Raw genomic sequence first — 13,607 nt, forward strand, 5'->3', positions numbered from 1 at the left:
GGCTGATGCTTCAAGGTCCTTCAAAGGAATCTTCTAGAGCCTCATTCCAGGTTTGGGAGTGCTGCTTGTGCCTGACTAATTCTGACACAGGGTGATGTCATCCAAACAATGTCTAGCTCAATGGCTGCAAGTTCCACTTAGGGACTCCTGGGCCACACCGAGTGGCTCTTCTTTGGCTGTAGCCCAGCTGGAGATCTGAAAACTTGGGACACAACTTGGTTACACAAATAAGGATGCTGGAAGGTCAATGCTTACCTCCAGCTTTCCAAACTTAAAGCTTGGATTTCAGATTTGAATTCCTCCATAAGAAATTGAAGTGCTGGGGAGTGGGGGGTGGGGCGGAGGAAAAGGGGGAGAACTAAGGAAGGGAAGGAAGGAGGGAGGAGAAGGAGGAGGAGGAAGAGGAGGAAGAGGAGGAGGAGGAGGAGGAGGAGGAGGAGGAGGAGGAGAAGGAGAAGGAGAAGGAGAAGGAGAAGGAGAAGGAGAAGGAGAAGGAGAAGGAGAAGGAGAAGGAGAAGGAGAAGGAGAAGGAGAAGGAATAGAGTAGAAAAGAGGAAGGGAGATTCTCTTGACCTTGAAGAGACTAGCTCTCTGTTGCCAGAAAATCTAGAGGATATATTCTTGGGAGCATTTCATTTTATTTCTGGCAGTAAATAAAGCTCCCAGGGAAAGACTACTTTATCTGGCCTAGTTAGTATATTAAATTACACTATTTCATCCTCTAGTGGCCTGAAAAAGTTAATTTACCATGTGAATGTCAGGAATGCTAAATACGTCTATCGTGTCCTGGCCTCTTACAATTTCTCAATAAGCAAACAGTGCGTTTTGCTTATGTGTGCTCTCTCTTTCTCTCTTTTTTTAGTATTTACAGAGAACAGGATAGGAAAGAGGCTGTAGCTGTCTGTTGGGGATAGGGAGGCAGATGATGAGTGTGGTGTCATCTCAGAGAGAGCCCTCCTACACCAGAAGAGGCCAGGAAGGAAAAGGGATGGAGGCCTGCAGAGGGAGAGCAGCGCAGCAGTCTACAGTCCTGTGGGCCTCCTGACTGGCCCAGGACTTCTGTGGTGCCTGGCCTTCTGTCCCCCAGACCTCGATGCCCTCCGCCCCACCCTTCGTCTGAGAAGGCCCCCACTCTCTACAGGGCTCTACAGGGGGAACTAGAATGAACGGATTTAAACATTGAAGAGCCAATTTTCATTTTCCAGATACATTAGTTGCCTAAGGCACTAAAATAACTAGGATTGGTTTAGAAATAATATATCACCTGCTTAATTGATATAATGGGATTCAAAAGAAGGGCCAAATGGTTGGCTTATATTTCATATGTAAAAAAAAATGTTTATTGTACTTTCCAGTGTCAGAAATACAACTTCTGAAGGTGGATGTCTTGTATGTATTGCTTTTACAAAATTAATAAATCAGTTCACAGGATCCAAATCCTTCCTTCAGTTCAGATGTGAAAATGCTATAGGGTAAAACTGGAGGCTCCTGTCCCCTTTTATAGGCTGTTGAGTATATCTTTGGGTTCCAGAAATGGCTCGATGCATAAAAGCTTCCCATAGCTAGGCATAATCAAGTAAGGGGTAATGTTTGGCAAGACACAAGCACAACACACACACACACACACACACACACACACACACCAGAAAAAGAAAACAGAGAAATCCAACTAGAATTAAGAGGCAAATAAATGAAAAAAATAATGGATAAATAAAATATAAATAAAGTTCTTTTATTTATCTATTTACTCAGATGATTTGTTACTAAGTTAGTTTCTGAGCTAACATTGTGCTGTGTGGGCCAGGCTGACCCTGGGACCTTGCTCTAACCTAAGGCTGGGATTAGAGGCATGTTCCACCACATCCAAGTGATAAACGAAATTTCTAAAGTACATTTTGGCAAGCTAAAATACCCAGGTAATTAATAAATGAATGATACTGAAAATGAGGTATTACCTTTAAGAATTGTACAGACAACAATGACTCTTGGGAAATGGCCTTCCCCTGTGAACTGTCAAATGCCTGAGGTGTTTTTTTTTTTTTTTTTTTTTTTTTTTTTCAGTGAACTTCGCTCCAGTCTCAGAATTCGCTCCTTAGGCCAGAAGGAGAGTTCCAAACTTTCCCCCAGAGGGCTTCCCATGAGTGGAGACCACGTGGCCAGGCCCCCTTCTGCCTCTCTGCAGGGGGTGGGGGGGGGGAAGCATTTACCTAGTTCTCTCCTGCTGGGGGAGAGAAATGAACCTTCAGGTGAGACCCAGCAGGGGGAGTGGGTGAGCCGGCCCCTTGGCCCTCTTAACGTGTCCTTGGGTGTGAGCATGGGTGTGGGGCAGCAGCTGGGTGGGAGCAGCGTGCAGGCCACCAGCACCAAGTGGTGTGCCTCTCCGGGGGTGTGTGCAGAAGGTTCCAGGATAAATAGGAGGTTCCCAGTTCAGGGTGACACTGGAGCCCGCTGGCTGCCCGCCCCGGGTGTTTCCCTGCTCTGTATCCAGGCTGCCCGCTGCGTAGTTTCGCTTCCTCCTGGCTCAGGGATTAGTTTCCAAGCACCCTCTCGGTGCCAGGGCCCGGGAAGGGCACGGAGAAGGAGCCAGGGGAGACTCGTCCAGGGGCTGCCCTGCCCCACACAGCACGGTTGATGGACCCGGCCGCCCCGGGCAGCGGTGTCAGCTCCCTGCCACTGCTCCTGGCCCTTACCCTGGGTAAGTGTGTTCGTTCTGAGAGCTAGAGATCAGGAGGAAAGACAGGGTGTCTTGCGAGTCCTGCGAGAGGTGGAAGACTGAGCTGGCCAAGTTAGGATCCCGCCTCTGGCTTTGCACCTGTTGGAGGCTTCCCTGGGTGTGCACGAGGCCCCAGGGCGGACTAGATCCTGCTGCAGGCTGCTGGGCTGTGCTCAGGTTGCACTTCAGAGTGCCAGGAGCAGAGCCCGCGAAGGGTGCTGGCAGGGACTACGGGAGGGGGGTTGGGGGGTGCTTAGCAGGTGCATGAGATGGGAGGAGAATCTCCCAAAGGTAGGAAAGCAAGGAAGTTTGCACCAGGGAGAAGGACACCTGAAGGAGGCAGAGGCGGGCATTTCTATCATGCATGATCTGGAGAGCATCGTGCTTCTCTCTCTCTCTCTCTCTCTCTCTCTCTCTCTCTCTCTCTCTCTCTCTCTCTCTCTCTGTCTCTGTGTGTGTGTGTGTGTGCTTTCCAGGAACGTGTGAGAGAGACGGAACTGCTTTTCAGACTACCAGTAGCTTAGGCGGATTTATCACACACACACACACACACACACACACACACACACACACACACACACCTTTTCTCTTTCTCCCTTTTCCTTCCATTCCAGAGTGGCTAGAGCTAAGAGGGGAACGCCCTCTCTGGAGAGCTTTCTGGACTGTTTCATTCAGGACAAGAAAGCAAAGAGAAATGAATAAAACGCCAAAGGGCCTCCTCACTCAGGACCTGTTGCTTCCTACTTTAAGAAGTCAGGAGAGGAAATGCATCTCTTTCTTTGGGAAGTTGGGGCCTGTTGGTTGAGAACTCCTGGCTGTGGTGTCCATGGGAAGGAAGAGAGGGGAGGCAGCTGCCTGGCAGCCAGCTCTCAGGAAGGAGCGCTGGAGCTTCAGGGGACACCCTGCCCTCTGCCTCTGAGTAGAGAATGAATGGACAACCTGGTGGGAGAGTGCAGCCACCTCAAGACCTCTGCTTCAGGCTTCTTGAGGGTTCTGGAAGAGTCTAGGAGGATTGAGACACTGGGAGGAGAGGGACCTCTCATGTGCCACCATGCTACATTACATACTTTCTCTCAAGCCTGGAGAGGGTTAGCAACCGTGAAAAGGGATGCGATTGTCTTTCACGGTGGAAAGCCAGATGGATACAAGTGAGCATTTCATTTGGCTGTGTCTCCAGAACTAGAGAGGAAGATAAAATGCTTGTCAACCTGGCGGCAGGTGGATTGCGTGAAGGGTCAGGTTAGAGAGGAAGGCCTGGCTGAGTCTGCGGTGGAGGCATGTCACCTTAACCCACTGTGAGTGATGTGGACCAAGAGGACTGAGACGGAGGTGTGGAGGAAGCGCTGAGACTATTGTCAGTGTCACTTGATGAAGCTGGCACTCACATCCTCTGTCTTGTCTGCACTGCTCCCCACCAAAGCCTTCTCCATCTGGATAGAGTGAACAATATGCTAAAGTATATAGGAAGCAGGCAGGAGAGTGCTCCAGAGATTCTTAGGCGTGGTTCTCTATTTATGTTGAGTTGGGAATGCCAAACTGACAATACTAAGCAATCAGGGGAAAGCTCAGACAAGCAGAGAGGGGAGATAGACGTGTTGAATATGGGGTGGCGAGAAGTCGCACAGAAGAAACCTGTGGGCACTGGGAGGGCAAAAGCATCTAGTGGAGGGACGCTGATTCAGCAGTTAATTCTTTGCTGGAAAAAGAAGCTATTGGTTTGAGAGAAAATGTAGATTATGAAGAACCAGCCAGCCAACCGAAACAAAACAAAACAAACAAAAAAAACCCAAAAGTAAACACCAGAAAATTAATTCTGAGACAAGTTAAAATATTTAATCATAAATCAATAAGCAATTAAACAGACTCAGTTACAAGTCATGAATGGAGGATGTAAACAATGACTCAGAGGAGATAAAGCTGGCATTAGGGTGCCACGTGGGCGGGGAAGGGACAGCCGGCTAAATGGCTTGGCCGTCTTGAATGTATGAGTTAAGCATGAGCTATGTTTCTGGGCCAGGAGAGTCAGGAAAGAAATGATCTTTCAGGGCTGATGGGCTTTCCTTCTGGTACTGTCAATCACTCTATTCCATACCCTCAACCTGTCCAAAAAAAAAAAAAAAACTCTCACCCAGTGTTACATTATGGCCAGGGAAACCTAAACCCGCAACCTCCCTGATGACTGATGGCTTAGGAGCCCGGATTCTGTCTCTAGATCCCCTACATGCTTGCAAAGGGCCAAGGGATGTGATTTGTTGGCATCCCTGTTTCCTTTCTTAAAACATATGTTATTTTACCTTTGCAAAAACTGTGAACAGTGTGATGTGGGGTGACATGGCCTGTGTGACAGTGGAAAGAACACTGTACACTGTCACTGAGCAGGTGGGAGACCTGGTTCCACCCCTGCTCCTCTGTGTCCCTGGGATACATGTAAGCTAAATGCTTCTTGACATCAATGTCTTCATTTGTACAAAGAGGAGGGGTTGTATTTCCATCACCACCTTTACATACACACACACACACACACACACACACACACACACACACACACACACACACACAAATAACCAAAATAATACATGATCAGTTAGGAATAGCATATGTGTTGTAGATGTAGATGTCAAAAGATACTGGGCATTTAGTAGATTGATCTATTATGAGTAATTATTATATATATAATGTGATGCTCCCTTTAGGAATTTTATGGAGGGAAATGAGTTGGAGATAAAAAAAAGAAGTATACCACAAAACAATTAATTTTATAAAATACACATAAATTTAACACATAGTATAAATCTATATGTATAAATACATATTTATTTATGCACTTAATATCCCTTACACACATGAAGTTGTTTTTTTATTAAAACTACCCAAAATCAATTTTAGAGAGTCAGTGGAAATCTTGACTACCATTTCTCAATCTTATTCTCTTGTGAAACCAAATTCAGCTGCTAATTCCAGGAGTAGCTGATGGGATCTAATTCCAGCTGCTGAGAGGGCTCCATTCAAACACAGATGCTGAATGCTGCTTTTTTTTTTAACCCTTGCTATTGTGTTTGATTCCCACCTTTTAGAATTATAGGAGATAAGAAGTAGCCAAATCTATGTCCTATATGATTGTTAAATGACAAAGAAACTAATACATGAGTTCTCCCTTGCCGGAAGTGGGGACACCTGGAATGATTTCATTCTGGACTCTGTTTGCATTTGTTCCCTGTGTGAAGACAAGCCTTGAGAACCTAGATCTGGTTTGGGTGACTCTTGTTTCGTGCTAGCTTTACTGCTCACAAGTCAAACTGAAGAGGAAAGCAAATCTGTGTGAACTTTCTAAGAGTGTACTTTCTAAGGCTAATGACTGTATCCTAAAGAACAGAACCTCGGTGGCTAAGGTGAGTCTTTAGTGGTGAAAATTTAAAGAAATACAGGTTTTCTTTTTTAGGTGGTTGGAGAGAGATGGAATATTTAATCTGAGTTCATATCAATTAAGTAATCACCTACTTTGATTATCAGTAGTTCGGGTCAACTGACCATGAAATACCTGCGTTCATTCTTTACATTTTTAAAAGATACGTAGGTCATTATTGACCGGTCTGTGGGTTAATGGCATGAGTTACAGAATGAGTCTGGAAAGCACAGCAGTGTTCATATCCAATTTTCTTGCTTTAAAGTGTGGTAGGAATTGTATAAAGGAATGGGTTACTATTAGAACATTTGTATCTTTTAAAAATTCTAAGGTCATTATTTGACCTTCTTTGCTTATGAAGGGTTTTACATTCTTTACATTGAATAAAGAATGTCTGACATAAAATGGAAATTCAGAATAATTAGTTAAATGAATGGATAAGTGCGCATGACTATTGGTGAGCATGAAATCTTGTGACTTCATGTTGGAAAATGACCCACAAGTCAGTGGCCCACAGGTCAGAGATGCTGAAGGACATGGTTTTTCATCCCTTGTTGTGTGAGCTTGGTACTGTAGGTATGAAAGAGCCTTGCACAAGAAAGACTTTTATTTTGCAAAGAGTAAGATCATTTCTTCTGTTCTATGTTGAAAATTCAAACATGCTGTACATATCTTATAGGTTTGGTATTAGGGAAGATTTGATTGGTCAAAAAAAGCTCTTCAAAAGAAATATTTAGATGTTGGGAATATACCTCAGTGTCTAACATATCTGAGGCCCTGGGTTTAATATCTAACACCAAGAAAAGAAAAAGAAGTTATTGCATGGGATAGGGAAGGACAGTGAACTTAATTAAGGTAACTGAAAATGCTCTTTGAATGCCAGGTGACTTATCTCTTGTTCCATTAGAACAATGCTTTTCACCAGTAGAAAATAATAAAGTTGTTGTATTTGTGGATTTCTGTGTGCTACTCAATGGAAGGAAAACAACAAAGTACAGCTTTGGTAGCCTCTGGGCATCCATAGATTTGCTTTGGAGGCAAAGCAAATTTGCCTTGGTCTTGTTGGTACTAGAGAATGCTTCATTTGTTCTAAATCACACATGAGATGGTAGAGCCCCCAACCGCCAGGCTGTAAGCTAGAGCACAAACCTTTCTCCTCCCTTCTTTGGAGCGAGCTATGTGGTCCAAGCTTGTTCTGAGCATGAGGGGATGCAGGACAGATCAGCTAAGAGGAAAGGCAGAGGATCTTCATCACAGCTAAATGAAGACGTTTAGGAGGACTTGGAGTTGACTCCCTCCTGAGTGTCTTCTCAGTAGTCTGCCTTCTAGGCTTCGGATGGACACAGTATTTAGGTCTCTGCTTGGTCTATGGAATCTCAGTATTGTTACTCTTTACATTTTTGGGGGAATCTTTAGAAAATCATCCCTATAGCTTTTATCTCATTAGGTATTCAGCACAAAAGTGACCAGTACAGGACAGGCACTGGTCTAAAACAATGATAACTTATTTTATCTATAAAACATATCCACCTGGTACAGGAGCTTGATGAGGAATATAGATATAGGGATATCTCACATGATTGAGTGTGAATTTTAAAGTGTGAAGTGAGTTCCTGAGTCCTAGTAGATAAACATTCACTGCTGAATTAGACAGACAGGATCCTAAAAACCAGAGAAGTCACACTGCATTAAAGTGGAAAAACTGACACTAGGATCCCATATTCCTGGCTTATTTTTAAAATAAAATGGAGTTCCTCATAGCTGTCTCCTCACCTTCAGCGATGTTGCCTTCCCGTGCATCTCTGTCACCTTAGGCTATCTTGGGTATTTGGAAGATTCTGGCTCTTCAATCCACCCATGTAACCTGCCCCCCTGTGACCCTGGCCTGGGCTTTCCTGGTTGGTGGAGTTAACTCGGAGCAGGTGTTTACTTCAGCCTGTGACAAGCATCACTTCAGACATTCCAGTCTGAACCCACACTTAAATAAACTAGAAGGTATGGGATGACTCCTACACCTTCCTGGTATAGATTGTTTTCAACCATGTGACACCCACACGCTCCTGTAGCCAGCTGGGGGGATGGCATTATTTTATATTATTCTAGATTAGATCCACTTGCCTGTCACTGAGAAAAGGTGACAAGGTCCACTCTGATCTGGATTAATATGGGAGTTAAGAAGCAGACTTAGCCAGACCATTGGCTGTAATCCCCAGTGCTAGGAATTGCTAACTCCGACACCTCAGTCCTTCAAACCCTCTCAGCCTTAGTATCTACAATTATCAATCCTGATAGGAATAACCCAAGGCTATTGCATGGATGATCTTCATCTCTGCAAAACATCTACAGTGGGTCCAAACAGTAAATTTTAGATATACATAATCTATTATACTAGACAATAGGAAATCAGAGAAAAGGTCATTGTGACCACTACTTTCATAATATTTTTTTGTTGTTGTTGCAATTTTAAGTCTGGATTCCCGATTATAATCAGGATGTATTGATTGATGAAAAACATCTTTTTCTTCAACCTTAGTTTCTCATGTTTCTGATCCTGCAAGTTATGAAATAGACTACAGACAAAAAAATCTTTCCCCAAAGAACTTTACTTTGACTGACTTTGTAAGGAAAATGTGCAAAAATATCTGCAAAGAATTGAAATGCATATCTAGCCTTTGAATATGAAACACCACCATATATTCTTTTTCACCTGATAATTTTGATTCTGATTTCATGTAGTTAAGAGCTTCACCTTGCTGTCTGACACTGACAGAAGACACAGTCATTCCACAGTAGCTGAATATATTTACAAGGTGATTTTGATATTTGAAGTCATCTCATCACAATAAGATTGTCTCATTTATTTGAGTTACAGAAATAATTGCTTCAATTAAAAAGGAATAGAACTGTCAGTTTGGAAGAATTGTCGGTGATGAAATGTCAAAATTTATTTCTGAGTATCAGAAAAATGGAAAAGATTATTTCATAAATTTTCAGGAGAAAAATTCAAATTCTTTAGGTAACCATTTATAATATTAAGTTGTTCCATCATTGGCTTGCAACAGAGATAATTACTTAACCTACCCACATCTCATTCTCGGACACACTCAAATTAATCATCATCATCACTTAGAGACACAGGGTCATTTTGAGGACAACATAGAATAGCACAGGAGTTGGGAAACACATGCCTCGAACAGAGTGGCCATTCTCAACTTTGTGCATATGTGGGTAACTCTCAAAATACTTTATAGGTATAGTTTAAAAACTAGAAATACAATCAGGTGCATTTGTTAAATTAGTGAAGCAGTAAATTCTATACCTTGAGCACAGGAAAAAAGAAAGTGTCACTCTTCACCTCTGGAGGGAAGTGCACATCTGACGGCCTAGAACAATGCTTCTGTATGGGAAGATTCAGCAAACACTTGTCGAGCTGTCGAGCAAATGAATGTGAGTTAGTCCAGGAAGTCTTCCTAGACTCAGAGTAGGCAACAAAGTGTTTAATGTAAACTTTACACTATAATGCACACACACACCACAGAGAGAGAGAGAGAGAGAGAGAGAGAGAGAGAGAGAGAGAGAGAGAGAGAGAGAGAGAGAGAGAGCACACTATGATAACCAAAATTAAGAAACCTGTACTTTCTCCCATAACTCTGCATTTATTTCTAGACAGATTTCTATCAACATGGCATCAGACCTTCGTCTCTGAGTGAGATGACCTTGCAGAATTTGATTTCTTCATGGACATTAGTGTTAATGACCACCACTAGCAACATATCATTTTATCACAAAATAGGGTTCTTACATATGGCAAAACACTTGTTTTGTAAACAGAGAGCAATATTGTTATTTATAAAACATATAATAATGAGAAAGATATAAATTTATTTTAATTTTATAATTTTACTGTTTTAAGGGATGCTTAGTATTACTTTAAAGTATGTCTATGACTAGTAGGCATCAATGAACTAAAAAGAATAATTTAATTATAAACAATTGTCTTCTAAAATGAGTTTATAAAATGCTGTATTAAAATGCTCATCACAGTTGGTGGTGGTGGTGCATGCCTTTAATCCCAGCACTTGGGAGGCAGAGGTAGGAGGATTTCTGAGTTTTCAAGGCCAGCCTGGTCTACAGAGTGAGTTCCAGGACAGCCAGGGCTATACAGAGAAACCCTGTTTCAAAAAAAAATATGTTCATCACAAATGAGAGAGTATAGTACAGGCTACAGATGATCCTCATAGCTGGAAAATCTAAGGGCTAAATGATAGAGAACCCACTAATGGAGTAGAGACTGGAGACAACTCTTCTGTGACAGTGGTAGAGGAGCAGCGTGCAACTCGGAGGTGGGCAGATGAATACACACTATTTGTTTTTAATGAGTGTACCAAAAGAAGGAAGATGCTTAAATGCCTAGAATACAAAGTTAGCTTTGTGGTGTATTGAGGGAAATATTAACTACAGAAGGAGGGACTTTCTAAAATAAAGCCTTTAATTGGGACACTGAATTCTTGATACAGCTTCCTCTTTGGGGTTCTTAGGAACTGGAGCCAAGTGATGTTATAATTCAGATAAAATCATGCTTTTAGTGACAAGTGAAACTTTAAAGTAATTTTATGGTTACTTGCATGGTGGATTTGTTTAAATGTTGAGGAAAAATTCACTCTGCCCTTTGCCTTGCTCACTACTGTCCACTGATAGGTTGCTTTACCTCGATAAAATAACTTGGAGATTATTCACCACTTGAAGGTAGCACAGGATCTTGTAGTAACAATAGCATCTTTTGAGAGAGAGAGACTAATGCTTTAATAATTAATAGGGTTAAATTTTTTAATGATTATGATGTAATGACATCATGTCAGTGGGCCTTGTCAGGGTTGTAATAATAATGGGTGTGTAAAAATAAAGGCACTGTGTTGCTTTCTCAGTAGGGTAGTAAACTGATAAGCACAGTACTTTAAAAGTGATCCTAGTGTGCAGAAGAACAGATGAGAAATGAGTCAGAGGTGAGGGAAAACTCTCCTGATCCAAAACTTGGCTGATAGAAGAAAATGTGTAACTATCTCAGTATAGGAATTCATCAGCTCTATTGACAGAACATAGATACATATGGAAGGAGACACAAGGACTACAGCTCGCTCCAAAGGTGACAATCAGAGACAAAGAAGATGCATGGCACCATATTTGGAAGAGGACAGTTTTGCTTCAGGGCAGCCATCTGAGCTATGGAAGCCACCGGAAGTGAGAACTGTGGAATCCAATCTCAGTTGTTTTCCCAGGTACTGTGAAATGCACACACCATCTGCTTCATCCTAGACCTATTAGGGTCTTCTCTAACATGATCCTAGGAGACTACATGTTAAAAAGGATTTCTAGTTGAAGAGAGCAGTGTTCCATTATAGGGTAATTATAAATACATAGGTATTCTTCCCTTCGGAGACGGAACTTAATTCCTTGATGCCTTTTAGTGGAGACCTGACTTAATGACTTGATTTCAAACCACATTGCATGTGGAGAGGGTTTTATTTTTTTATTTTCAAAGATACGGAATATCTTATTCTATGTGTATGTCATATTGTCTTTACTCATTTGTATAATGCTAGAATTGACATTGTATCCATGTTTTGACCAGTCCCTAAGACTATAGTGATTATGAGGGAATAGGTACCTCATGTAACTCTTTATTTCAATGTATTTGCATGTACTGCATATATGTTCATAAAAGGGATTGCTGTGTTTCCTGAGTAATGTAAAGTAGTCAAAACCAGGACCAGGAATGATGGCACATCAAGTCAAAAACTGAAAGAGGGGGATCACATTGAATTCCAGAGAGACTGGGAAGACAGAGTCTCAAAAAATAAAAACCAAAATAAAAATGAAACCATGTTGGTGATGTCGAACTCGTGGTATGTGAGAGAAGTGGCTGAGGATGAAAGAAAGGAAAGGAAAGCCCAGACGCAGAGAGCAGAATATTTTGCGGGATTGGGGATGAGCTCTGTGGAGTGCTGGGGATGAAAAGTGAGCTGTGTGCTCATCACTGGGGCGATTGCAAGCTCAGGAACCAGACTGAAGATAATGTAGGAAACAAATGTGCACATAAACAAGTCACTGAGGAAACAGGACTGGGAAGGATAAATCGTGGATAAATCTGGTTTACCCAAGAAAACTTAATATACTTGAAAAAGTGGTTTCTACAAAAGTACCCTCCACATGGTTCAGAGTACAAGCTAGATCAATGAGCTTAAAGTCTAAAGAGACGGTCTCACCTTAATCCAGGAAGAATTCTTTTCTCATATGAAGCCTTGAAACCATAGAATAGAATGCTCTAGGATGTGGTGAGTTTCTCACACTTGGACACATTGAGGGAGTTCTTAGCACTTTTGGGAAGTGTGCAGAAGTGATCTCTGAGTGAGAAACCATGAGGACCAAATGGCTTCCAGGATGTATCTATCGTGTTTTTATGAATACAGAATGAAGATACTTCACCTTGAGGATGTTTTGAAAGTTAGATTTTCAAGTGAAGAAGCTGCCAGCCTCCTTTGAGATGAGAAGAGGCTAGCCATCAGAGCTCGAAGCCAACAGTGAAGCAGAAAAGGATTTGATTTCTTTTCCATCCAAACCTGGGTTCAGTGACCTTTTCTCCTCATGGGTCTCATCTTGGAATATAGCAGCAATCTTATGCCAGAGGATGTTTCTACCTTGAAGTCTCTCCACAGACTTGATAGTTAAATAACAGCTGTCAAATGGACCTTAGTGTGAAGAAAACAGAAACCACAGCTGTATCTGCTAAAATACATGGATGGGAATTTCAAGTACTGGTATGTCAGAGGCTAGTTTTTCCTAACATTACCACTTTGCAGTAGAAAACTGGGAGAAAAATTTTCACTTGTGTTTAGGTAAATTAGAGACAGTCTGTAATTACAGTCAGCCAGAAGAGTGGCTTTGTGTTGTGAGATGAGTTTGTATACGTAATTGTAAGGCTCAGTTCACTTTTTTAAACAGAAGCCAACCAAATGATACCCCCTTGTTCTTTCTTACTGATTGTTACCCAACAGTAGTCATCACTCCTCTGCATGAATTGAGTGGTTTTCTAGACTAATCAGCCTCATAATGTGAATCTGTCTTTCAGGACGTGGTGAGCAGGCATAGAAATATGAATATGTGGTGTGACTGTTTCCTAATGAGTCTTATTTTCCTAAGTCACACAAGAAAATCAATTGAATTATTTCACGGGCACAGCACACACATCAAGAGGGCTCTTGATTCTTGAGACGTTCTCTTTTTAGCATTTCTTCCCCAGCCAGCCAGCTTTGCCCATTGTTTCTCTCCTGCACACACGAAGCTCATTTCTACATCATTGCCCCTGATTCATCGGTGTCCTGCTTCTTAAGGAAGTTTTTGCTTTATCATCTCTCCAGCTCAACACATTGTGTCTCCATGGGATCTCAGTATAACTGATTTTCTGTACTGCTTGTACTTGAAATATATTCCTAA

The 13,607-nt window shown here is 42.1% G+C and overlaps 1 protein-coding gene across 1 annotated transcript in view; it reads left to right on the top strand.

Annotated features, from left to right (window-relative positions):
• The first annotated feature begins 2,452 nt into the window (after window positions 1–2,452).
• Window positions 2,453–13,607, top strand: part of Btc (betacellulin) — a 46,563-nt gene continuing 35,408 nt past the window's right edge. Inside the window, exon 1 of the mRNA XM_052198798.1 lies at window positions 2,453–2,695. Coding sequence (XP_052054758.1) covers window positions 2,632–2,695 — 64 coding nt within the window. The 5' untranslated portion in view covers window positions 2,453–2,631. The remainder of the gene's footprint in view (window positions 2,696–13,607) is intronic.

This window comes from Apodemus sylvaticus, chromosome 11 (genome assembly GCF_947179515.1).
Source record: "Apodemus sylvaticus chromosome 11, mApoSyl1.1, whole genome shotgun sequence".
Taxonomy (NCBI): Eukaryota; Metazoa; Chordata; class Mammalia; order Rodentia; family Muridae; genus Apodemus; species Apodemus sylvaticus.